This window comes from Gopherus evgoodei, unplaced genomic scaffold (assembly GCF_007399415.2).
Source record: "Gopherus evgoodei ecotype Sinaloan lineage unplaced genomic scaffold, rGopEvg1_v1.p scaffold_57_arrow_ctg1, whole genome shotgun sequence".
In the NCBI taxonomy this organism is placed as follows: Eukaryota; Metazoa; Chordata; order Testudines; family Testudinidae; genus Gopherus; species Gopherus evgoodei.
Window position 1 is genome coordinate 140,009 of NW_022060078.1, and position 23,897 is coordinate 163,905.

The 23,897-nt window shown below is 68.8% G+C and overlaps 1 protein-coding gene across 2 annotated transcripts; it reads left to right on the top strand.

Moving 5' to 3' along the window:
* The first annotated feature begins 5,364 nt into the window (after window positions 1-5,364).
* On the top strand, window positions 5,365-22,997 carry UBA1 (ubiquitin like modifier activating enzyme 1). 2 transcript variants are annotated; one of them, XM_030547230.1, is made up of 25 exons: window positions 5,365-5,481; window positions 5,867-5,925; window positions 6,095-6,263; window positions 6,426-6,560; window positions 7,624-7,730; window positions 8,052-8,142; window positions 8,329-8,461; window positions 10,577-10,674; window positions 11,213-11,359; window positions 11,693-11,869; window positions 12,247-12,354; window positions 13,984-14,064; window positions 14,384-14,539; window positions 14,648-14,813; window positions 15,028-15,224; window positions 16,116-16,180; window positions 16,286-16,481; window positions 16,563-16,637; window positions 17,597-17,786; window positions 17,952-18,040; window positions 18,360-18,452; window positions 18,551-18,742; window positions 19,111-19,212; window positions 22,487-22,587; window positions 22,790-22,997. In XM_030547230.1, the coding sequence occupies exons 1-25, from the start codon at window positions 5,365-5,367 to the stop codon at window positions 22,923-22,925; spliced, it is 3,180 nt and encodes a 1,059-aa protein (XP_030403090.1). In that variant the 3' UTR covers window positions 22,926-22,997. The 2 variants fall into 2 exon arrangements, with proteins under 2 accessions (XP_030403090.1, XP_030403091.1); XM_030547231.1 differs by lacking the exons at window positions 22,487-22,587; window positions 22,790-22,997 and adding an exon at window positions 19,806-20,097.
* The last annotated feature ends 900 nt before the right edge of the window (window positions 22,998-23,897 follow it).

The window sequence follows — 23,897 nt, forward strand, 5'->3', positions numbered from 1 at the left end:
CCTGCCCCATGCCCTGCCCCTTCCCTCTCCTGCCCCACAACCCTGCCCCATCCCCTGCCCCTTCCCACTCCTGCCCCCAGCCCTGCCCCATCCCCTGCCCCTTCCCACTCCTGCACCCAGCCCTGCCCCATTCCCCGCCCCTTCCCTCTCCTGCCCCCCAACCCTGCCCCTTTCCTCTCCTGCTCCACAGCCCCGCCCCTTCCCTCTCCTGCCCCACAACCCTGCCCCATCCCCTGCCCCTTCCCACTCCTGCCCCACAGCCCTGCCCCATCCTCTGCCCCTTCCCTCTCCTGCCCCCCAGCCCCGCCCCTTCCCTCTCCTGCCCCCCAACCCCGCCCCACCCCGCCCCGCCCCTAGGCCTGCTTGTCCCACTCCCTGTGGGAGACCTAAGGGGGCGTGGCCAATTATATGCATTATTCATGAGGTGGGCGGGGCACTGTCCCATCCGGGTCCCGCCGGTTCCTCTCCCCACATCCGGGTGTCCGCGCCGGCAGGGGGCGAGTCCCGGGTCACGGGGCGGGTCGCCCTCCCTTGCAGCCAATGGGCGGGCGGCGTAAGCGTCCAGTGGCGCGTCGGTCGGGCCGCGCAGCCAATGGGCGGCGGGGGGCGGGGCCTGGCGTGCGCCTCGAGCGGGGGTTTTTGTTCCGGGCCCGGCAGCCGCCATCTTGTGAGAGGAGCCGAGCGGGGAAGCGAGCGGGGCCGGGCGGGGCCAGCCTCATTGGTAACTGGGAACCGGGCCCCGGGCCGGACCCCCGCCCCCCCCCTCAGGAACCGGCCACCCCCCCCCAGACCGGACCCCCCCCCGCGCCGGGCTCCTCAGGAACCGGCCCCCCCCCCTCGCCGAGCTCCTCAGGAACCGGACCCCCCCCAGACCGCCCCCCCCCTCGCCGGGCTGCCTGGACCGGACCCCCCATACCGGACCCCGCCCCCCCCCTGCCCCGGGCTCCTCAGGAACCGGACCCCCCCCAGACCGGACCCCGCCCCCCTCTGCCCCGGGCTCCTCAGGAACCGGACCCCACCCCGCGCCGGGCTCCCCAGGAACCGGACCCCCCCAGACCGGACCCCCCCTCGCCGGGCTGCCTGGACCGGACCCACCCACCAGACCGGACCCCGCCCCCCCCCGCGCCGGGCTCCCCAGGAACCGGACCCCCCCCAGACCGGGCCAGGCTGCCCGGGAACCGAATGGGGCCCGCGTCCCCATGGGCCGGGCTCACTGGCTCCCTGATCCCGGGCCGAAACCCGCGTCCCTGATTCTCCTTGGACTTGAGAAGTGCCTGGGACCCGGACCCCCCCTGGGACGGACCCGACCGTAACCCTCCCCCGACCAGTGTCCCCTTGTCTCCCCTGGCCCTTCACCCCCTCAACCTGACTGGGGTCCCTCCCCTGGTCCCGGCTTCTCAGACCCGATCTGGGTCCCAAACCCCACGGGGGATCCCCTGACCCGTCCACGGCCCCCCATACCTAGCTGGGGTTCCTCCCCTGGCTTCTCAGACCTGACCTGGGTCCCAAACCCCACGGGGGATCCCCTGACCCGTCCACGGCCCCCCATACCTAGCTGGGGTTCCTCCCCTGGCTTCTCAGACCCGATCTGGGTCCCAAACCCCACGGGGGATCCCCTGACCCGTCCACGGCCCCCCATACCTAGCTGGGGTTCCTCTCCTGGCTTCTCAGACCTGACTTGGGTCCCAAACCCCACGGGGGATCCCCTGACCCGTCCACGGCCCCCCATACCTAGCTGGGGTTCCTCTCCTGGCTTCTCAGACCTGACTTGGGTCCCAAACCCCACGGGGGATCCCCTGACCCGTCCACGGCCCCCCATACCTAGCTGGGGTTCCTCCCCTGGCTTCTCAGACCCGATCTGGGTCCCAAACCCCACGGGGGGATCCCCTGACCCGTCCACGGCCCCCCATACCTAGCTGGGGTTCCTCTCCTGGCTTCTCAGACCTGACCTGGGTCCCAAACCCCACGGGGGATCCCCTGACCCGTCCACGGCCCCCCATACCTAGCTGGGGTTCCTCTCCTGGCTTCTCAGACCTGACCTGGGTCCCAAACCCCACGGGGGGATCCCCTGACCCGTCCACGGCCCCCCATACCTAGCTGGGGTTCCTCTCCTGGCTTCTCAGACCTGACCTGGGTCCCCCCACCCAGCATCCCTGATCCAACAGGGACCCTTTTCTGCCTGGGCACTGGGGGGCCTCCCAAGGGAGGGATCTGGGAGGCCTGGTGCTGGGGGACTTGAGGGAACCCCTGCATTATTGCCCCCTCTGTGGGGCGCAGCTTCATGGTGTCCTCATGGGACCTGCACCAGCTCCTGGGGATGGGTCTGAGCCCAGCCAACTACTCCGCCCTATGGAGGGGACTGGCCCTCTTACACCCCCCACCCCGCTCAGTGTGGGGCAGGGGGTGCTTGGGAAGCAGAGCCCTGGCTCGGGCCCTTCTCTGCTGAGCTGAGGTGGGGGGGGGGGCGGGGCGTGGGAGCTATGCCGACTGTGGGACCATGCTGGCCTTGGGTAGGGGGGCTTGGGGTCAGGACTCCTGGGTTCTCTCCCCAGCTCTGGGAGGGGAGTGGGGTCTAGGAGGTGAGAACACTTCCCTGGAGAGCTGGGGATAGGACCCAGGAGTCCTGGTTCCCAGCCCCTAGACTCACTCTCCTCCCAGCCCTGGGAGGGTTCATTTCAGCTGCTATCTGGCTGGCCCAGCCCACTTTTCCTGTTGGGGGGGGTCTCTGGGGATGGCAGTTTCTATAGGAGGAAACATGATTCCAGGTAGTGACAGAGCCGCCCAGCAGTCTGAGGCCTGCTGGGGCTGTCACCCCCCCAACCCCATCTGCCTGCCTTGGCTTGGAGGATTCTCCAGAAGAGCCCCTGACTTCCCAGAGGAGAAGCCGCTGGGGGATGCTGAGCTTAGCCCCTGGTGTGACTGACAGGCAGCTGCTGTCCCGCTCCCTGCCACCTTGTGCCCTCTGAGCCTTCGGGCACCGGGGGCATCACTGCATGGCTTGGTGTCGCTCATCTCCACACTTGGCGCAGCCACTGCCCGACCTCTAACCCAGCCGCGGAGATGAGACCCGTTTGCCCTTCTGGTGCCCGCGAGGGACAGGCTGGGATCCCGCCCTGTGCCACAGGGCACCATTAGGCACAGGGGTCACAGCAAGAATGATTGTTGGAGGGGCAGGGGGGTTAAAACCCTGCGGGTTGAGTCAGCCTTGCCTTCGGGCCTGCGACCCAGTGAGGTGGGGGGCGCACGAGACACTGGCTTCTCCTTCGGATTTATCCGCTCCCCTTCCACTCGGTTTCATCCAGCCTGATGGGCTGTGACCTGCCTGGTGGCTTTTTCTGGCCCTGAATGGCCTCTCGGCTCAGTGAGGGGACGCACGTGCCCTGTGAGCGCGCTGCCACTGAGAGGCGGTGGGTTATCGGCAGCTTGCGAACGCTGCGGCTTTCCAGGGGCTGAGGCCTGGCGCGTCCCTCTCTGGAGTCTGCTGTCACGCAGCTGCCGGGTCGGTGCTCCTGCCCAGCTGTGAAACTATCCCTTGGAGCAACAGTGTCAGCGGGCCGGCCCCCTGCCGGGTCCCACTCTGCTTAGACCCTGAGCTCTGCCCAGCCGAGCCAGACACCTGGTCTGAGACGTGTAGCCTCTGCAGGGACGCAGTCACCCCCACCAGGATGTGCAGGGACACCCACCTGTCTTTCCAGACCGAGCGGGGAAACGCCTTTAACCTGCTGCCATCCCCTCGGTGCCCGAACAGTCCCAATTTCTGTCGTGCTGCCTGTGTCTCGTTCCTCTCTTCTGCTCTCAGCCACTGCTTGCTCTCTGTGTGTGTGTGGGGGGGGAGATTGCTTAGGATCCACGCAAAAGGGAATCTTAATGCAGCCCCTTCGGGGGCAGTCCTAGGACAGTGTGGATGGGGGCGTGTTTCTGTTTTGGGTAAACGTGGCTTAGGGACAGTTTTCTGTCCAGCCCAGTGTCCTGTCTACTGTGTAGACCTCTCCTGCCCCTCCGTTACGGGACAGCCTGCAGGCAGCCCCTTCAGGAAAACAAAACGAGCTCGGGCCCCCAGCGGGGAGCCTATGGCCTGCTTGCCGTAGTTGGGATGCTGTCTCGAGCCCTGCCTCTGGGAATCCTCCCTGCCCTTGGGGTCCGTCACATGCACCAAGGAGTGAGATAGTCCCAGTGTTGAAATGGAGTGACTCACCCATAGAGCGAATGGGGCGCTGGCTCAGAGCTGTGGGTTCGGGCAGCAATGGGCTCAGGATCTCTGCACACTCAGGTGGTGTTGCTGTCGCTTGACGCCGGTTTTTCTCCACCCTTAGGCTAGAGACTGTCTGCTTCTTTTCAGAAGGAAAGCGAGACCGTGGGAGATCTGCCCATCCTCCCCTCGGCTGGGGCAGAGTAGTAATTGCAGGATAATTCCAGATGAGCCTGTAGTCAGTTAAACCTGATGGGGAAGATGAGATGAGATTTTTAATGGATGTACTTGGGGGAGATTGTTCTCATTGGGCCCTGAAATGTGGCTGCCTCTGGGGTGGGGTGTGCCGGTCGCAGAGCAATGCTACGAAGGAAGCTCTATATGAGCATTGAAATGTGGCTGCCTCGGGGTACAAGCGAAGGTGTGAATTTAAGCCCCGGGTGTCATTCGTGCTACTTAGGAAGAGGTTTCAGTTTAAACAGGAAAAAGCCTGGGTTATCCTGGGATAAAGGCGTCCGCTCCCGAGGTTACACCGGTCTGACTTCCCTGGGGGATATGGGACTGAGCAGTCGATGTGGCTGGGTTGTCTGTGCTGCTCTCTCCCGGGCGCTGGGGCTGGTGGGTTGTTCGAGTCCGCCTGGAATTTCCATGTTTCTCCGCCCTGGGCTGGCTCTGCTGCAGGGCTCGGCCGTTTAAAGTCGGCTGCCCGACGATGACTTTCGAAGAACTCTGGTCTTCGATGTTGTGTGAAATTAGCAGAGGAGATGCCCGGGAGCCCCAGATTGGGGTTAGCTCAGCCCTCAGCGGCAAGTGGGGGTGGGGTTAATTACCCAGGGCTGGGCTCGGAGGGGGCTGAGCAGTGACCTGGACCCTGCCTGGGCTATGAAATGAGTCACTGTCCCCGCTGAGGCACCGCAAGGCCCTGCACATGGCTTTGTAGACAGGCTCCCGAATCCAGTACGGCCACTGCTGCGGCCACCTCTGGGGTGGGGGCAGTTGGGTAGCAGCTGCTTGGGGATACCTGCCTGCCGGGGAGAATGACCCCTGCCCAGCTCCCTCCCAGCAACCACCGCCCTGCGTTGATTCTGCTGTAGCCATGTGGGTACCCTGGTGTCCCCCCTGGTTGGGGGATGGGGGCTTTGCTCTGACCACCCCATCCTCCCCCCCGACCCCAGATGTCCAGCTCGCCGTTGTCCAAGAAGCGCCGCGTGTCTGGATCTGAGCCGAAGACGGGTTCGAACTGCTCCTCTGGCAACTCCGTACAGAGTGACCCGCGCGCAGCGCCCGCCAACGTAAGTCTGCGGGTCTCCTGGTGCCCCCCCCGCCCCTCCCCCCCAGTGAGATCCCTTGCAGCTGTGGCTGGTGGGTTCCTGAGGTGCTGCTAACCCTGCAGTCAGAGGCTGCCCAGCGGGTCTCGGGCGGGTGGAGTCCTGCCAGCCTGGAACCAGAACCAGTCTTGGGCGGATCTGCCCCCAGGGGTGTCCCTCCCCCGCAGTGAGCCCCTTCTCCCCCAGATGGGACCCCAGGGTATCCACTGGTCCCCCGGATCAGACTGAGGGCCCTCTCTCCAATTCAGACCTGTCCCAGCAGCGAGCACCGCAGGTTGGGGGCGGGTCCCGGCCACAGTGAGCTCCCCCCTCCCAGGGCCCTGCTGACCTCTGACCCCTCTGCTCACAGGGCATGGCTAAGAATGGCAGTGACGTCGACATCGACGAGAGCCTGTACTCCAGGCAGCTGTAAGTACCAGCAGTGGGTGGTGCCCACCCCGGAACAAAGGAACTCGAGGCCAGGGGGCGCGGTGCTGGGCGGTGGGTCACGCGTGGCGTCCGTGGCGAAGCTGGGAATGGGCCCTGGCTGGCTGGGGTGCCCTGTGCCACGCCCGGCCTCACTGCGCCCTCCCCGCAGGTACGTGCTGGGCCACGAGGCCATGAAGCGGATGCAGAACGCCAGCGTCCTGGTGTCGGGGCTGCGGGGGCTGGGTGTGGAGATTGCCAAGAACATCATCCTGGGCGGCGTCAAGTCGGTCACCCTGCACGACACCGAGCCCGCCCAGTGGGCAGACCTGGCCTCCCAGGTAGGTGCCCAGCGCGGGAACGCCCTCCGTGCCCATCGGAGCCCACCCCTCCCCTCCCCTCTCCAGCCTTGTGTGTCCCCTGGCCTCCCAGGGCTCCGGCCCCTCCCCTCTGCACCCCACCTCGCTCCAGGGTCCCCCTCACCTGCCCCCCTTGCCCTCTAGTTCTACCTGCGGGAGGAGGACTTGGGGAAGAACCGGGCCGAGGTCTCCCAGCCGCGCCTGGCCGAGCTCAACTCCTACGTGCCCGTCAGCGTCCACAACGGGGCCCTTACCGAGGAAGTTCTGAGCCTGTTCCAGGTACCCGGACACCTGGGTTCTCCCCCTGGTGCTGGGAGGGGAGTGGGGTCTGGTGGTTAGAATGGTGGGAGGAGGGAGTCTGGGGGCCAGGACTCCTGGGCCTGTGGGGGGAGGAGGGGTTGGGGTGCAGGCCGGTGCTGATTGAAGGCGGCGGAGGCCACAGACAGGTGCTGGCAGGGCTGAGGAAGGTGCAGGCTGGAAGATGGGGGCAGGAGATGGGATGGGGATGCAAGCTGGGGGGCTCTGGGTGGGGGGTGCACACAGGCTGGATGGAGGGGGCAGGGGGGTGCCGGCTGCTTAGGGACACCAGCTGAGGGTTGTGTGGGTGGAGTGGAGTGGAGGTGCTGGTTGGTGCTGGAGGAGGGACTGGGGGTGCAGGCCAGTGCGCTGGGGAGTGGGGGCGGTGGGGTGTAGGCTGGCACTTGTGGGGCATGGGGGTGCATGGGGCAGTGCTGATGGGGCTCTGTGTGCTAGGTGGGTTGGGGGCTGCCCCGGGGGTGTGGGCCAGCGCAGACGGGCTCTGTGCCAGGCGGGGGGCTCTGTGGGCGTGGGCCAGCACTGACAGACTCTGTCTGTGGGGTGGGCACTGACAGGGTCCGTGTGCCCAGTGGGGCCGGCGCTGACGGGCTCTGTCGGTGGGGCGGGCTCCGGGGGCCCGGGCCGGCGCTGACGGGCTCTGTCGGTGGGGCGGGCTCCGGGGGCCCGGGCCGGCGTTGGCGGGCTCTGTCCGTGGGGCAGGCTCCGGGGGCCCGGGCCAGCGCTGGCGGGCTCTGTCGGTGGGGCGGGCTCCGGGGGCCCAGGCCGGCGCTGGCGGGCTCTGTCGGTGGGGCGGGCTCCGGGGGCCCGGGCCGGCGCTGGCGGGCTCTGTCCGTGGGGCGGGCTCCGGGGGCCCGGGCCGGCGCTGGCGGGCTCTGTCCGTGGGGCGGGCTCCGGGGGCCCGGGCCGGCGCTGGCGGGCTCTGTCCGTGGGGCGGGCTCCGGGGGCCCGGGCCGGCGCTGGCGGGCTCTGTCCGTGGGGCGGGCTCCGGGGGCCCGGGCCGGCGCTGACGGGCTCTGTGTGGCAGGTCGTGGTTCTCACCAACGCGCCTCTGGAGGAGCAGCTGCGAGTCGGGGGAGTCTGCCACAGCAAGGGCATTAAGATGGTGGTAGCCGACACCAGGGGGCTCTTTGGGTGAGTGCCAGGCTGGGGACCCCTCCCTTAGCCGCCTCGTCCCTGCTGCTGGGCGGGGGGGCAGCAGCCTGACTCCCCTTGCTGGCTTGGGCGGGGAGGCGGAACCGGAGCCTGGGCTGGGACAGGCGTCCTCAGGGAGATGGGGCTGGTGGGTGGCCGGGGCCCTGGGGACAGCGCTGCCTGGGTGGGGAAGAGGCTGGAGCCTTGGGGGGTGGGTGGTGGAGGACCTTGGGGGAAGGGGGCTGGATCCCTGGCAGGGGGGTGGTGGAGGGAATCTTGGGCGTGGGGTTGGCTGCCCCGTGCTCACCCCTCTCCCCACAGCCAGCTCTTCTGTGACTTCGGGGACGAGATGGTCGTGACCGACACTAACGGGGAGCAGCCGCTCAGCGCCATGATCTCCATGATCACCAAGGTAATGCTGGCCTGGACGCCTGGGTTCTCCCCTGGCTCTGGGAGGGGAGTGGGGTCTAGGGTGGGGGGGCTGGGAGCCAGAAAGCCTGGGTTCTCTGGAATGGGGTCTAGGGGTGGCGGGGCTGGAAGCCGGGGCGCCTGGGTTCTGTCCCTGGCACTGCTGGGCTCACCACCTCCGCGTCGGCAGGGCTGCCCGGGGGAGGTGACCTGCCTGGACGAGGCTCGGCACGGCTTTGAGAGCGGGGACTTCGTCTCCTTCACTGAGGTGGACGGCATGGAGGAGCTCAACCGCTGCCCCCCCATGGAGATCAAAGTGCTGGGTGAGATGCTGGGGAGCAGGACTGGGAGCTGGGCAGGGGGTGATCTCCCTGGGCAGTTGGGGCCAGGTGCGGGGGGGGTGCCATGCTGTGGGGGGCTGGGCAGGGGGCACTCTCCCAGGGCAGTCGGGGCCAGGTGCTGGGTGGGTGCCATGCCGTGCTGCGGGGGGCTGGGCAGGGGGCGCTCTCCCTGGGCAGTCGGGGCCAGGTGCTGTGGGGGGCTGGGCAGGGGGCGCTCTCCCAGGCCAGTTGGGGCCAGGTGCTGCGGGGGGCTGGGCAGGGGGCGCTCTCCCTGGGCAGTCGGGGCCAGGTGCCGTGGGGGGCTGGGCAGGGGGCACTCTCCCAGGGCAGTCAGGGCCAGGTGCTGGGTGGGTGCCGTGCCGTGCTGCGTGGGGCTGGGCAGGGGGCGCTCTCCCTGGGCAGTTGGGTCCAGGTGCTGTGGGGGGCTGGGCAGGGGGCGCTCTCCCAGGGCAGTCAGGGCCAGGTGCTGGGTGGGTGCCGTGCCGTGCCGTGCTGCGTGGGGCTGGGCAGGGGGCACTCTCCCAGGGCAGTCGGGGCCAGGTGCTGGGTGGGTGCCATGCCGTGCCGTGCTGCGGGGGGCTGGGCAGGGGGTGCTCTCCCAGGGCAGTCAGGGCCAGGTGCTGGGTGGGTGCCATGCCGTGCCGTGCTGTGGGGGGCTGGGCAGGGGGCGCTCTCCCAGGGCAGTCGGGGCCAGGTGCTGGGTGGGTGCCGTGCCGTGCTGCGGGGGGCTGGGCAGGGGGCGCTCTCCCTGGGCAGTCGGGGCCAGGTGCTGTGGGGGGCTGGGCAGGGGGCGCTCTCCCAGGGCAGTCAGGGCCAGGTGCTGGGTGGGTGCCGTGCCGTGCTGCGGGGGGCTGGGCAGGGGGCGCTCTCCCAGGGCAGTTGGGGCCAGGTGCTGCGGGGGGCTGGGCAGGGGGCGCTCTCCCAGGGCAGTCGGGGCCAGGTGCTGGGTGGGTGCCATGCCGTGCCGTGCTGCGGGGGGCTGGGCAGGGGGCGCTCTCCCAGGGCAGTCGGGGCCAGGTGCTGGGTGGGTGCCGTGCCGTGCTGCGGGGGGCTGGGCAGGGGGCACTCTCCCAGGGCAGTCGGGGCCAGGTGCTGGGTGGGTGCCATGCCGTGCCGTGCTGCGTGGGGCTGGGCAGGGGGCGCTCTCCCAGGGCAGTCGGGGCCAGGTGCTGGGTGGGTGCCGTGCCGTGCTGCGTGGGGCTGGGCAGGGGGCACTCTCCCAGGGCAGTCAGGGCCAGGTGCTGGGTGGGTGCCATGCCGTGCCGTGCTGCGGGGGGCTGGGCAGGGGGCGCTCTCCCAGGGCAGTTGGGGCCAGGTGCTGTGGGGGGCTGGGCAGGGGGCGCTCTCCCAGGGCAGTCGGGGACAGGTGCTGGGTGGGTGCCATGCCGTGCCGTGCTGCGGGGGGCTGGGCAGGGGGTGCTCTCCCAGGGCAGTCGGGGCCAGGTGCTGGGTGGGTGCCGTGCCGTGCTGCGGGGGGCTGGGCAGGGGGCACTCTCCCAGGGCAGTCGGGGCCAGGTGCTGGGTGGGTGCCGTGCCGTGCTGCGGGGGGCTGGGCAGGGGGCGCTCTCCCAGGGCAGTCGGGGCCAGGTGCTGGGTGGGTGCCGTGCCGTGCTGCGTGGGGCTGGGCAGGGGGCACTCTCCCAGGGCAGTCAGGGCCAGGTGCTGGGTGGGTGCCATGCCGTGCCGTGCTGCGTGGGGCTGGGCAGGGGGCGCTCTCCCAGGGCAGTTGGGGCCAGGTGCTGCGTGGGGCTGGGCAGGGGGCGCTCTCCCAGGGCAGTCGGGGCCAGGTGCTGGGTGGGTGCCATGCCGTGCCGTGCTGCGGGGGGCTGGGCAGGGGGCGCTCTCCCAGGGCAGTCGGGGCCAGGTGCTGGGTGGGTGCCGTGCCGTGCTGCGGGGGGCTGGGCAGGGGGCACTCTCCCAGGGCAGTCGGGGCCAGGTGCTGGGTGGGTGCCATGCCGTGCCGTGCTGCGGGGGGCTGGGCAGGGGGCGCTCTCCCAGGGCAGTCGGGGCCAGGTGCTGGGTGGGTGCCGTGCTGTGCTGCAGGGGGCTGGGCAGGAGGCGCTCTCCCCCATCGCTGACCCCTGCTCTCCCGTGCAGGGCCCTACACCTTCAGCATCGGCGACACCAGTAGCTTCTCCGAGTACGTGCGGGGTGGCATCGTCTCCCAGGTCAAGATGCCCAAGAAGATGAGCTTTGTGAGTGGTGCCTGGGCCGGGTGGGGCGGCTGGGCATGCCCTGGGCACTAGCTGTCCCCCCACATGGGGGTGGGGACCTCGACTCCCGGGCTCAGGGGCATAAAGAGGGGACAGCTGCTTTCCCAGCTCCTTCCTCACCTGCTGCCACCAGCCTGGGGCCAAGGGGCAGCTCGGCAGCAGGGACAGTGTCCCCTGGCGAGGGCAGAGCGGGGGATTGCAGAGTCCTTTGTGCTCTGGGGATTTAGGCACCCCCCCTTCGCTGCAGAGGGGGAACCGTAGTCACTTGAATTGTGGGGAAAGGGGGGTTCTCTGCTCTCTGAGTGCTGCCAAGCTTGAGTCTGCCATCAGTAGGGTTCAGAGTGAACATCATGCAGCCTTACATGGGCCTGTGTGCGCTCAGGCTGTCGGTCTGTGAGCCGGGCTGGGACTCCTGGTTCCTTCCCCTGTCGGGCACAGCGTGCGTTGGGGGTCAGGTGGGGGGGGGGTAAGCGGACGGGGGATAGTCGGCTGCCCCTCACCCCCACCCCGCTCCCCACAGAAGCCCCTGAGTGTGGCGCTGGCTGAGCCCGACTTCGTGGTGACCGACTTCGGGAAGTTCGACCGCCCGGCCCATCTGCACCTGGCCTTCCAGGCCCTGCATGACTTCCAGCGACAGCACCAGCGCCTGCCGCGGCCCCGCAGCGAGGTAGGGCCTGGATGTGGCGGGCCAGGGACAGGCTGACAGGCGAGGGGGCGTCTGTTACTGTACCCTCCCACCCCGGTCCTGTCCCTACCCCTGCCCCCCCGAGGACCTGCCTCCCCTCCCCCCATCGTGTCCTGTCCCCACCCCCTGGGGCACTGCACGACCTGCCTACCCCCCTGTTTGTGCCCTGTCTTGTGTGACCGCCCCTTGTCTGTGCCCTGTCCCTGCCCCCTGGGGTGCTGTGTGACCGGATCCCCGCCACCCTGGGGCACTGTGTGGACTGGCCCCCGTGTGTGCCCCCACCCCTGGGGTGCTGCTGACCCCTCTCCCCGGCAGGCGGACGCGGTGGAGGTGCTGGCGCTGACCCAGGCGGTGAACCAACGGGCCCCGCCAGCACTGAAGCAGGAGAAGCTGAACGAGGGGCTGATCAAGGAGCTGGCATACCAGGCTGCCGGGGACCTGGCGCCCGTCAACGCTTTCATCGGGGGGCTGGCTGCCCAGGAGGTCATGAAGGTAGCGCCAGGACGCCTGGGTCCCGTCCCTGGAGCAGTCAGGGGAGTGGGGGCTGGGAGCCAGGACTCCGGGGTTCTATCCCCGGCTCTGGGAGGGGAGTGGGGTTGGGATGGGGTGGAGGTCGGGGAGCCAGGACTCCGGGGTTCTATCCCCGGCTCTGGGAGGGGAGTGGGGTTGGGATGGGGTGGAGGTCGGGGAGCCAGGACTCCAGGGTTCTATCCCCGGCTCTGGGAGGGGAGTGGGGCTGGAAAGCTCTGAGGCTCCCGAGTTGGGGGCTGGGCCCCACTGTCGAGTGCTGCTGGGGGTCTGCATCCTCCGCTGGGTCGTGGGGGTGGCTGGCCAGCGTGCCCCTGCCCTGACGCTCCCCCTCGCCCCAGGCCTGCTCCGGGAAGTTCATGCCCATCATGCAGTGGCTCTACTTTGACGCACTGGAGTGTCTGCCGGAGGACAGCAAGGAGGCGCTGACGGAGGAGCAGTGCCGCCCGGTGAGTGACTGCGGGGGGCGAGGCTGGGATAGTGGGGTGGGGCGGCTGCGGGGAGCCCAGACCTGGGATAGCAAGGGGTCAGAGGTGAGGGGGAGGAGCCTGGGGCCGGGTGGCAGCAGGTCGGGATCGGGAGGGGAACCGGCAGAGCTGAGGGGGCAGTGGGTCGGGATCGGGAGGGGAACCGGCAGAGCTGAGGGGGCAGTGGGTCGGGATCGGGAGGGGAACCGGCAGAGCTGCGGGGGGGCAGTGGGTCAGGATCGGGGGGGGAACCGGCAGAGCTGGGGGGGTGGGCAGCGGGTTGGGATCGGGGGGGGAACCGGCAGAGCTGGGGCCGGGGGGCCAGCGGGTCGGGATCAGGAGGGGAACCGGCAGCGGCGGGGGGGGGGCAGCGGGTCGGGATCGGGAGGGGAACCGGCAGAGCTGGGGCGGGGGGGGCAGCGGGTCGGGATCGGGAGGGGGAACCGGCAGAGTTGGGGGGGGCAGCGGGTCGATATCGGGGGGGAACCGGCAGAACTGGGGTGGGGGGGGCAGCGGGTCGATATCGGGGGGGAACCGGCAGAACTGGGGTGGGGGGGGCAGCGGGTCGGGATCGGGAGGAGAACCGGCAGAGCTGGGGCGGGGGGGGCAGCAGGTCCGGATCGGAGGGGAACCGGCAGAGCTGGGGCGGGGGGGGGCAGCGGGTCGGGATCGGGAGGGGGAACCGGCAGAGTTGGGGGGGGCAGCGGGTCGATATCGGGGGGGAACCGGCAGAGCTGGGGTGGGGGGGGCAGCGGGTCGGGATCGGGAGGGGAACCGTTAGAGCTGGGGCGGGGGGGGCAGCGGGTCGGGATCAGGAGGGGGAACCGGCAGAGTTGGGGCGGAGGGCAGCAGGTCCGGATCGGAGGGGAACCGGCAGAGCTGGGGCGGGGGGGGGCAGCAGGTCGGGATCGGGAGGGGGAACCGGCAGAGTTGGGGGGGGCAGCGGGTCGGGATCGGGAGGGGAACCGGCAGCGGCGGGGGGGGCAGCGGGTCGGGATCGGGAGGGGAACCGGCAGAGCTGGGGCGGGGGGGCAGCGGGTCGGGATCGGGAGGGGAACCGGCAGCGGCGGGGGGGGGCAGCGGGTCGATATCGGGGGGGAACCGGCAGAGCTGGGGTGGGGGGGGCAGCGGGTCGGGATTGGGAGGGGAACCGGCAGAGCTGGGGCGGGGGGGGCAGCGGGTCGGGATCGGGAGGGGGAACCGGCAGAGTTGGGGTGGGCAGCGGGTCGATATTGGGGGGGAACCAGCAGAGCTGGGGTGGGGGGGGCAGCGGGTCGGGATCGGGAGGGGAACCGGCAGCGGCGGGGGGGGGGCAGCGGGTCGGGATCGGGAGGGGAACCGGCAGAGCTGGGGCGGGGGGGCAGCGGGTCGGGATCGGGAGGGGGAACCGGCAGAGTTGGGGGGGGCAGCGGGTCGATATCGGGGGGGAACCAGCAGAGCTGGGGTAGGGGGGGCAGCAGGTCGGGATCGGGGGGGAACCGGCAGAGCTGGGGCGGGGGGGGCAGCGGGTCGGGATCGGAGGGGGAACCGGCAGAGTTGGGGCGGAGGGCAGCAGGTTGGGATCGGAGGGGGCACTGGCAGAGCTGAGGTGACTCTCTCCCTTCTCCCCAGAGGAACAGCCGTTACGACGGGCAGATCGCCGTGTTCGGGGCTGACCTGCAGGCCAAGCTAGGGCAGCAGAAGTATTTCCTGGTGAGCGCTGCCGGGTTCCCACCAGACTCCCTGGGCTCTGCAGGGTCCCCCTCTCACTGCGGGGTCCGGCCCCACAGCAAACCCCCTCGGGGGGACGAGCCGGAGCCGCTGGGCGGCCGGAGTCTGATCCCAGCTCCTTGGAGGCACAGGCCGGGGGGAGAAACCCAGCTCCTGGCTCTGGGGCCGACACTCGGTGCTGGGGGTCCCTGGTCTGTGGCGTGTGCCGCAGGTGCTGAGTTTGGACCCCGGTGCAGCCGGCCTGGGCACCTGGAACCTTCCCCCGTCTCGCCCCCTCACCCCCGTCTCGCCCCCTCACCAGGTGGGCGCCGGCGCCATCGGCTGCGAGCTGCTGAAGAACTTCGCCCTGCTGGGGCTGGCATGCGGGGACGGTGGGGAGGTGACTGTGACCGACATGGACACCATCGAGAAATCCAACCTCAACCGCCAGTTCCTCTTCCGGCCCTGGGACGTCACGGTGCGCTGGGGGGGCTGGGGCGGGATCTGTGAGTGGCGGGGGCTGGGAGGCAGGACTCCTGGGTTCCGTTTGTATCTCAGGCGACTAACTCGGGGTCCCTCCCCCCAGAAAATGAAGTCTGACACAGCAGCGGCCGCGGTGCGGCAGATGAACCCCAACATCCACATCACGAGCCACCAGGACCGCGTGGGGCCCGACACGGAACGGGTCTACGACGACGACTTCTTTGAGGGCCTGGACGGCGTGGCCAATGCACTGGACAACGTGGACGCCAGTGAGTGACGCGTGGGTGGGGCCATCCCCCAGCCGCACCTCAGCACCGTGCCAGCCATCCTTGTGTGGTGTTATATGCGGCTGTTCTGCAGCTGCCCCACCCCAGAGGTGGCTGCATCTCGGTGCCGGGCGAGCCGTCCTGGCTCCCCATCGCTGTGGTCCTAGGGTCTCCTGCCCCATTGTGCTGGTGCTAACCCTGTGCACCTGCCCCCCAGGAATGTACATGGACCGCCGGTGCGTCTATTATCGCAAGCCTCTGCTGGAGTCCGGCACGCTGGGCACCAAGGGCAACGTCCAGGTGGTGATCCCCTTCCTGACGGAGTCATACAGCTCCAGCCAGGACCCGCCTGAGAAATCCATCCCCATCTGTACCCTCAAAAACTTCCCCAACGCCATCGAGCACACGCTGCAGGTGAGCGCCCGGACGCCGGGGTTCCCTCCCCGCAGGGGCTGGGAGCCAGGACGCCTGGGTTCTACCTTGCTGCTTGAGCGGGGAGTGGGGTATGGTGGGTCACAGCAGGGGGGCTGGGAGCCAGGACGCCTGGGTTCTACGTCGCTGTTTGGGCGGGGAGTGGGGTGTGGTGAGTCAGAGCAGGGGGGCTGGGAGCCAGGACACCTGGGTTCTACGTCGCTGTTTGGGCGGGGAGTGGGGTGTGGTGGGTCAGAGCAGGGGGGCTGGGAGCCAGGACGCCTGGGTTCTACGTCGCTGTTTGGGCAGGGAGTGGGGTGTGGTGGGTCAGAGCAGGGGGGCTGGGAGCCAGGACACCTGGGTTCTACGTCGCTGTTTGGGCGGGGAGTGGGGTGTGGTGAGTCAGAGCAGGGGGGCTGGGAGCCAGGACGTCTGGGTTCTACGTCGCTGTTTGGGTGGGGAGTGGGGTGTGGTGGGTCAGAGCAGGGGGGCTGGGAGCCAGGACGCCTGGGTTCTACGTCGCTGTTTGGGCGGGGAGTGGGGTGTGGTGGGTCAGAGCAGGGGGGCTGGGAGCCAGGACGCCTGGGTTCTACGTCGCTGTTTGGGCGGGGAGTGGGGTGTGGTGAGTCAGAGCAGGGGGGCTGGGAGCCAGGACGCCTGGGTTCTACGTCGCTGTTTGGGCGGGCAGTGGGGTGTGGTGGGGGCTTGGAGCCAGAACACGGGGGTTTTCTCCCCAGCTCTGGGATAGGAGTGGGGGTTAGTGGTTAGAGTGGGGTGGAGGGGGGCTGGGAGTCAGGACTCCTGGGTTCTTTCCTCGACTCGGGGGCTGGTGTCTAATTCATCTGACTGGCCTGGGGGATCTCCCCACCCCGGTGACTCTGCTCTGTCCCGCAGTGGGCCCGGGACGAGTTCGAAGGCCTCTTCAAGCAGCCGGCGGAGAGCGTCAACCAGTATATCTCGTGAGTGGCGGGTCGGGGGGGGCGCGCGGCCCACTCTGCTGCGGCTCTGCCCTGGGGGCGGAAGGGTCTGGGGGGCTGCCCCCTCTGAGCTGTGTGTCCCCTCAGAGACCCCAAGTTCATGGAGCGCACGCTCAAGCTGCCGGGCACGCAGCCCCTGGAGGTGCTGGAGGCCGTCAACAAGAGCCTGGTGAGCGAGCGGCCCCGGAGCTGGGCCGACTGCGTGGGCTGGGCCTGCCGCCACTGGCACTGCCAGTACAGCAACAACATCCGCCAGCTGCTGCACAACTTCCCACCCCACCAGGTGAGCCCCCCGCGCCGCCCACCCCGGCCCGACCCCCTCCGGGCCCCTGCTCTGACCCCACCCCCCTCTGGTGTATTGCAGAAGACCAACTCCGGCACCCTGTTCTGGTCAGGGCCCAAGAGATGTCCCCACCCCCTCGCCTTCGACGAGAGCAACGTGAGTATAGGGGGTGTCATTAGGGGTCAGGGTTAACGCCCATCCTCCCTCCCTCGCTCCGCCCCCAGCACATGGATTACCAGGTTAGGAACCCATCTGTGCCCCCTCAGCCCCACACATGGATGTGTATGTGTGCCATCTGTGCCCCCTCAGCCCCACACATGGGGGGGTGTGTGTGCCATCTGTGCCCCCTCAGCCCCACACATGGGGGGGTGTGTGTGCCATCTGTGCCCCCTCAGCCCCACACATGGGGGGGTGTGTGTGCGCCATCTGTGCCCCCTCAGCCCCACACATGGGTGTGTGTATGTGTGCCATCTGTGCCCCCTCAGCCCCACACATGGGGGTGTGTGTGTGCGCCATCTGTGCCCCCTCAGCCCCACACATGGGGGTGTGTGTGTGCGCCATCTGTGCCCCCTCAGCCCCACACATGGGGGTGTGTGTGTGTGTGTGTGTGCGCCATCTGTGCCCCCTCAGCCCCACACATGGGTGTGTGTGTGTGCGCCATCTGTGCCCCCTCAGCCCCACACATGGATGTGTGTATGTGTGCCATCTGTGCCCCCTCAGCCCCACACATGGGGGTGTGTGTGTGCGCCATCTGTGCCCCCTCAGCCCCACACATGGGTGTGTGTGTGTGTGTGCGTGCCATCTGTGCCCCCTCAGCCCCACACATGGGTGTGTGTGTGTGCGCCATCTGTGCCCCCTCAGCCCCACACATGGGGGTGTGTGTGTGCGCCATCTGTGCCCCCTCAGCCCCATACATGGGTTACTGTGTGTGTGTGTGTGAGAGAGAGAGATAGTTGGGGTCAGGTTTAATGCCCATCTGTCCCCCACACTTCTGTGCATGGATTACAGGGGGGTGTTGTCAGTAGGGCTCAGGGTAAACACCCCCCTGCACACGGATTACAGGGGGTGGGTCATCGTTAGGGCTCAGGGTTAACACCCGTCTTTCCACCCCCCAGCCCCTGCACATGGATTACATCGTGGCGGCGGCGAATCTCTTTGCCCAGACCTACGGCATCACGGGCACGCGGGACGTGGGCGCTGTGGCCGAGCTGCTGCACCAGGTGCAGGTGCCCGAGTTCACGCCCAAGTCTGGCGTGCGGATCCACATCTCAGACCAGGAGCTGCAGAACGCCAACGCCTCCGTCGGTATGGCGTGGGGGGCCGTCTCCAGTGCACCCTCGGGCACCGCAACTCAGGGGGCGGGGGGGGAGTGTTTGCTGCCAGTTAGGGCTGGCCCTGGCATGGAGCCCGGGGCCCCTTGCGGTCGTGGGTGTCCTTGCCAGGCATTCATGGGCTCTGCTCTGCCCCCAGACGACAGCCGGCTGGAGGAGCTGAAATCCAGCCTGCCCAACCCCGAGGACCTGCAGAGCTTCCGCATGTATCCCATCGACTTTGAGAAGGTGAGCTGGGTGAGGCCAGGCCCGGGAGCCCGTGCCGGGATTGGGGGGGGCGCAGGCCAAGCGTTGGGAGCAAGCGTTGGGCAGGCGGGCATTGCTCTGCATCTGTTCCCTGGCTGCCACCCAGGGGTGGCTGTATCTCGCCACAGGCCGAGCCATCCCTGTGCCGTGTTATATGCGGCTGTTCCCCAGCTGCTCCGCCCCAGAGGTGGCTGCGTCTCAGTGCCAGGCAAACCCTCCCTGTGCAGTGATGTGTGGCAGTTCCCCAGCTGCTCCGCCCCAGAGGTGGCTGCTTTTTCCTCTCACCCTCTCTCTGGTTCAGGACGACGACACTAATTTCCACATGGATTTCATCGTGGCGGCGTCGAACCTGCGGGCTGAGAACTATGACATCCCGCCCGCCGACCGGCACAAGGTGGGCAATGGCCTCGGCTGGTTGGGGGGAGGCAGGGAGCTCACTGCGGTGCTCTGCCTCCCCTCCCGCCCGAGGCTGACATCTCTGCCCCTCCCCAGAGCAAGCTGATCGCTGGGAAGATCATCCCGGCCATCGCCACGACGACGGCGGCGGTGGTGGGGCTGGTGTGTCTGGAGCTGTACAAAGTGGTGCAGGGTCACAAGCGGCTGGAGTCCTACAAGAACGGCTTCCTCAACCTGGCTCTGCCGTTCTTCGGCTTCTCCGAGCCCATCGCCTGCCCCCGCAACAAGGTGGGTGTGTGGTGTCCTGCCCCTGGTCCCTCCACCCTGCCGCCCGCCTCCCCCAGCCCCAGCCCATGTCCTCTGCCCTCTCACAACAAGGTGGGTGCGCGGTGTCCCACCCCCGGGCCTCAGCCCTGGCCCCTCCTCCCTGTCCCCTGCCAGGGCCCCAGCTCCTCCACCCTGCTGCCACCTCCAGGCCCCAGCCCGTATCCTCTGCCCCCTCATAACAAGGTGGGTCCCCCCAAACCTGTGCCCTGCCCTGCGCTCTTCTCCCTGCCCGGACAGATGACAAGTGGCTACGGTAGGGTCTGGTTTGGGCTGGGTGAGGGGGTTCCTCCCCCGCGGCGTCTCTGACCCCTTCTCCCCCCTGCCCCCAGTACTACGACATTGAGTGGACGCTGTGGGACCGGTTCGAGGTGCAGGGGGTGCAGCCCAACGGGGAGGAGATGACGCTGCGCCAGTTCCTGGCCTATTTTAAGGTGATACCCGGGTGGTGGGTGTCAGAGCGAGGGGGGTGTGTGTCTGGGCATTGTCTGATTTGCCCCTCCCCTGCTGAGCGAGCTCTGTGGAGATCATCGCACTAAGGGGGCGGCGGGGGTGTGTGGAATCAGGGTGTCTGACACCCCCCCCGCCTCCTGCAGAGAGACCACTGGCTGGGGAGCCCCATGCTGGGGGACACACGGGGGCTAGTTGCGGGGGTCAGGGAGCTGATGGAGGGGGCTTGGGAGATCTGGGCGCCGTCTGACCGCACATCCCCTCCCCATGCTGGAGGGGTGGGGGGCAGGGAGGTGACGGAGGGGGTTTGAGGGGATCACGGTGCTGTCTGATTCCCCCCCTGCAGAGCGAGCACCGGCTGGAGATCACCATGGTAGGGGGATGTGGGGGGTGCAGGGAGCTGACGGAGGGGTTGGGGGAGGGATCTGGGCACAGTCTGACCCCCTCCCCCCCGCACAAAGTGAGCACTGGCTGGAGATCACCATGCTGGGGGGAAGTGAGAGGGGGCAGGGAGCTGATGGAGGGGCTTGGGGGTCTGGGTGCTGTCTGTCCGCCCCCCCCCATTCCCCCTCGGCAGAGCGAGCACCGGCTGGAGATCACTATGCTGTGGGGGGCAGGGAGCTGACGGAGGGGGTTGGGGGGGAGCTGGGTGCAGTCTGACCCCCCCTCCCACAGAGCGAGCACCGGCTGGAGATCACTATGCTGTGAGGGGCAGGGAGCTGACGGAGGGGGTTGGGGGGGATCTGGGCGCAGTCTGACCCCCCCTGTTCCCCCCTCCCACAGAGCGAGCACCGGCTGGAGATCACAATGCTGGGGGGGCAGGGAGCTGACGGAGGGGGTTGGGGGGGATCTGGGCGCAGTCTGACCCCCCCTGTTCCCCCCTCCCACAGAGCGAGCACCGGCTGGAGATCACTATGCTGGGGGGGCAGGGAGCTGACAGAGGGGGTTGGGGGGGATCTGGGCGCAGTCTGACCCCCCCGTTCCCCCCTCCCACAGAGCGAGCACCGGCTGGAGATCACTATGCTGGGGGGGGCAGGGAGCTGACGGAGGGGGTTGGGGGGATCTGGGCGCAGTCTGACCCCCCCCGTTCCCCCCTCCCACAGAGCGAGCACCGGCTGGAGATCACTATGCTGGGGGGGGCAGGGAGCTGACGGAGGGGGTTGGGGGGGATCTGGGCGCAGTCTGACCCCCCCCGTTCCCCCCTCCCACAGAGCGAGCACCGGCTGGAGATCACTATGCTGGGGAGGGGGGTAGGGAGCTGACAGAGGGGGTTGGGGGGGGATCTGGGCGCAGTCTGACCCCCCCGTTCCCCCCTCCCACAGAGCGAGCACCGGCTGGAGATCACTATGCTGGGGGGGTAGGGAGCTGACGGAGGGGGTTGGGGGGGATCTGGGCGCAGTCTGACCCCCCCCCGTTCCCCCCTCCCACAGAGCGAGCACCGGCTGGAGATCACAATGCTGGGGGGGGCAGGGTGCTGACGGGGGGGGTTGGGGGGGATCTGGGCGCAGTCTGACCCCCCCCGTTCCCCCCTCCCACAGAGCGAGCACCGGCTGGAGATCACTATGCTGGGGGGGGCAGGGAGCTGACGGAGGGGGTTGGGGGGGATCTGGGTGCAGTCTGACCCCCCCCGTTCCCCCCTCCCACAGAGCGGGCACCGGCGGGAGGTCACTATGCTGGGGGGGGCAGGGAGCTGACGGAGGGGGTTGGCGGGGATCTGGGTGCAGTCTGACCCCCCCCGTTCCCCCCTCCCACAGAGCGAGCACCGGCTGGAGATCACTATGCTGGGGGGGCAGGGAGCTGACAGAGGGGGTTGGGGGGGATCTGGGCACAGTCTGACCCCCCCGTTCCCCCCTCCCACAGAGCGAGCACCGGCTGGAGATCACTATGCTGGGGGGGGCAGGGAGCTGACGGAGGGGGTTGGCGGGGATCTGGGTGCAGTCTGACCCCCCCCGTTCCCCCCTCCCACAGAGCGAGCACCGGCTGGAGATCACTATGCTGGGGGGGCAGGGAGCTGACGGAGGGGGTTGGGGGGGATCTGGGCGCAGTCTGACCCCCCCGTTCCCCCCTCCCACAGAGCGAGCACCGGCTGGAGATCACTATGCTGGGGGGGCAGGGAGCTGACGGAGGGGGTTGGGGGGATCTGGGCGCAGTCTGACCCCCCCCGTTCCCCCCTCCCACAGAGCGAGCACCGGCTGGAGATCACTATGCTGGGGGGGGCAGGGAGCTGACGGAGGGGGTTGGGGGGGATCTGGGCGCAGTCTGACCCCCCCCGTTCCCCCCTCCCACAGAGCGAGCACCGGCTGGAGATCACTATGCTGGGGAGGGGGGTAGGGAGCTGACAGAGGGGGTTGGGGGGGGATCTGGGCGCAGTCTGACCCCCCCGTTCCCCCCTCCCACAGAGCGAGCACCGGCTGGAGATCACTATGCTGGGGGGGTAGGGAGCTGACGGAGGGGGTTGGGGGGGATCTGGGCGCAGTCTGACCCCCCCCCGTTCCCCCCTCCCACAGAGCGAGCACCGGCTGGAGATCACTATGCTGGGGGGGGCAGGGAGCTGACAGGGGGGGTTGGGGGGGATCTGGGCGCAGTCTGACCCCCCCCGTTCCCCCCTCCCACAGAGCGAGCACCGGCTGGAGATCACTATGCTGGGGGGGGCAGGGAGCTGACGGAGGGGGTTGGGGGGGATCTGGGCGCAGTCTGACCCCCCCCGTTCCCCCCTCCCACAGAGCGAGCACCGGCTGGAGATCACTATGCTGGGGGGGGCAGGGAGCTGACGGAGGGGGTTGGCGGGGATCTGGGTGCAGTCTGACCCCCCCCGTTCCCCCCACCCACAGAGCGAGCACCGGCTGGAGATCACTATGCTGGGGGGGCAGGGAGCTGACAGAGGGGGTTGGGGGGGATCTGGGCACAGTCTGACCCCCCCGTTCCCCCCTCCCACAGAGCGAGCACCGGCTGGAGATCACTATGCTGGGGGGGGCAGGGAGCTGACGGAGGGGGTTGGCGGGGATCTGGGCGCAGTCTGACCCCCCCGTTCCCCCCTCCCACAGAGCGAGCACCGGCTGGAGATCACTATGCTGGGGGGGCAGGGAGCTGACGGAGGGGGTTGGGGGGGATCTGGGCGCAGTCTGACCCCCCCGTTCCCCCCTCCCACAGAGCGAGCACCGGCTGGAGATCACTATGCTGGGGGGGCAGGGAGCTGACGGAGGGGGTTGGGGGGATCTGGGCGCAGTCTGACCCCCCCCCCGTTCCCCCCTCCCACAGAGCGAGCACCGGCTGGAGATCACTATGCTGTCGCAGGGCGTGTCCATGCTCTACTCCTTCTTCATGCCGCCCGCCAAGCTGCGTGAGCGCCACGACCAGCCGTACGTACCCGGGGTGCCCCGGGGGGTGGGGCAGGGTCCCCGTCCCTCTGGGGCGATTGGGGGCCAGGTTTACCTGGTTAGGGGGGAGTGGGGTGGGGGGGCTATCCTGGTGCTGGGGACCCGCCCATTGGCTGCAGGTCAGGGGTCCCCCCTCTCGGGGGGGGTCCCCACCGGCTCTGCCCTGACCGTGCCCCGCCCCCAGGATGACGGAGATCGTGACCAAGGTGTCGAAGAAGAAGATCGGGCGGCACGTCAAGGCCCTGGTCTTCGAGCTCTGCTGCAACGACGAGAGCGAGTGCGACATCGAGGTGCCCTACGTCCGCTACACCATCCGCTAGGGGCGGGGCCTCCCCACGCCCCGCCCCCAGGGCTCACGGGGCGGGGCCTCCCCACGCCCCGCCCCCAGGGCTCATGGGGCGGGGCCTCCCCACGCCCCGCCCCCCACGGTTAAAGTGAGGCAAAACATGGACTACAGGGCCTCCACCCAGGAACTGGTCTGAGGTTCGGGGATCCTGCCCCCCTCCCCCGCTGGGGACCCCCCCCATTCTCCTGTTCATGTTCTTGAGGCGCTTTAACCCCCCGCCTTACTGTTAGTCGTGTTGTCTTGACTCCACCCCCACACCCCCTCCCCTGCACAGGCTCACTTGCTCACTGATGGGGGACGGGGTGGCTCTTGCCCTGCGGTGCTGGTTCTGGGGGGGCACGGCAGTGGGGGAACCCACCCCCTGCTGCTGGGGCTGGTGTCCATCTGCTGCTTGCCCGTCCAGTGGTGGCGGGCGGGGGGGGAGGGGAGGGTTAGTGCAGAACTGGTGAGAGGAATAACTGAATAAATAGACGTTTGCAAAACCTGCTGGTGCCCCCACGTCTGGTCATTGATGGGACGTGTGTGTTGGGGGGAGATCACTGCCCCATGGTGTTCTGCAGCTGCCCCCCGAGAAGGATCCTGGGCGCTGTGTGTGAGGCAGATGGGCCTAAGGGAGGGAGCCAGGGGAGGGTGCTCAGATCACAGCTCTGTTCCCAGGGTGGGCAGCCTCTTTCCCCAGGTGGTTTATCTCCAAGGGTCTCTGGGGGCTGGTCGATTCCTCGGTGCTGCCCAGCCTGGTTGGGTGCTCTCCTGGGGCCATTTCCTCCCTCTCCAGCTGTGCTCCATCTGCCTGCCCACGTCCTGCTGCTAGGGTGGGATGGTGGCCCGAGCTTCTGTCTCCCACACCTCCGTCCTGCCCTCTCCCTCCGGTGCTGTGAGGAATCACGTGGCAATGAGTTCCCCAGCTCCCGGGGCCTGTGGTGTGAGAGCAGCTGTGCTGGGGGAG

Bases quoted from the DNA above. Each gene is read 5' to 3' on its own strand.
- UBA1 (XM_030547230.1), top strand. From the start codon at position 5,365: ATGTCCAGCTCGCCGTTGTCCAAGAAGCGCCGCGTGTCTGGATCTGAG. The intron at 18,743-19,110 runs GTGGGTGTGTGG...CCCTGCCCCCAG, and splicing joins TCGCCTGCCCCCGCAACAAG to TACTACGACATTGAGTGGAC. The intron at 22,588-22,789 runs GTACGTACCCGG...CCCCGCCCCCAG, and splicing joins CGTGAGCGCCACGACCAGCC to GATGACGGAGATCGTGACCA.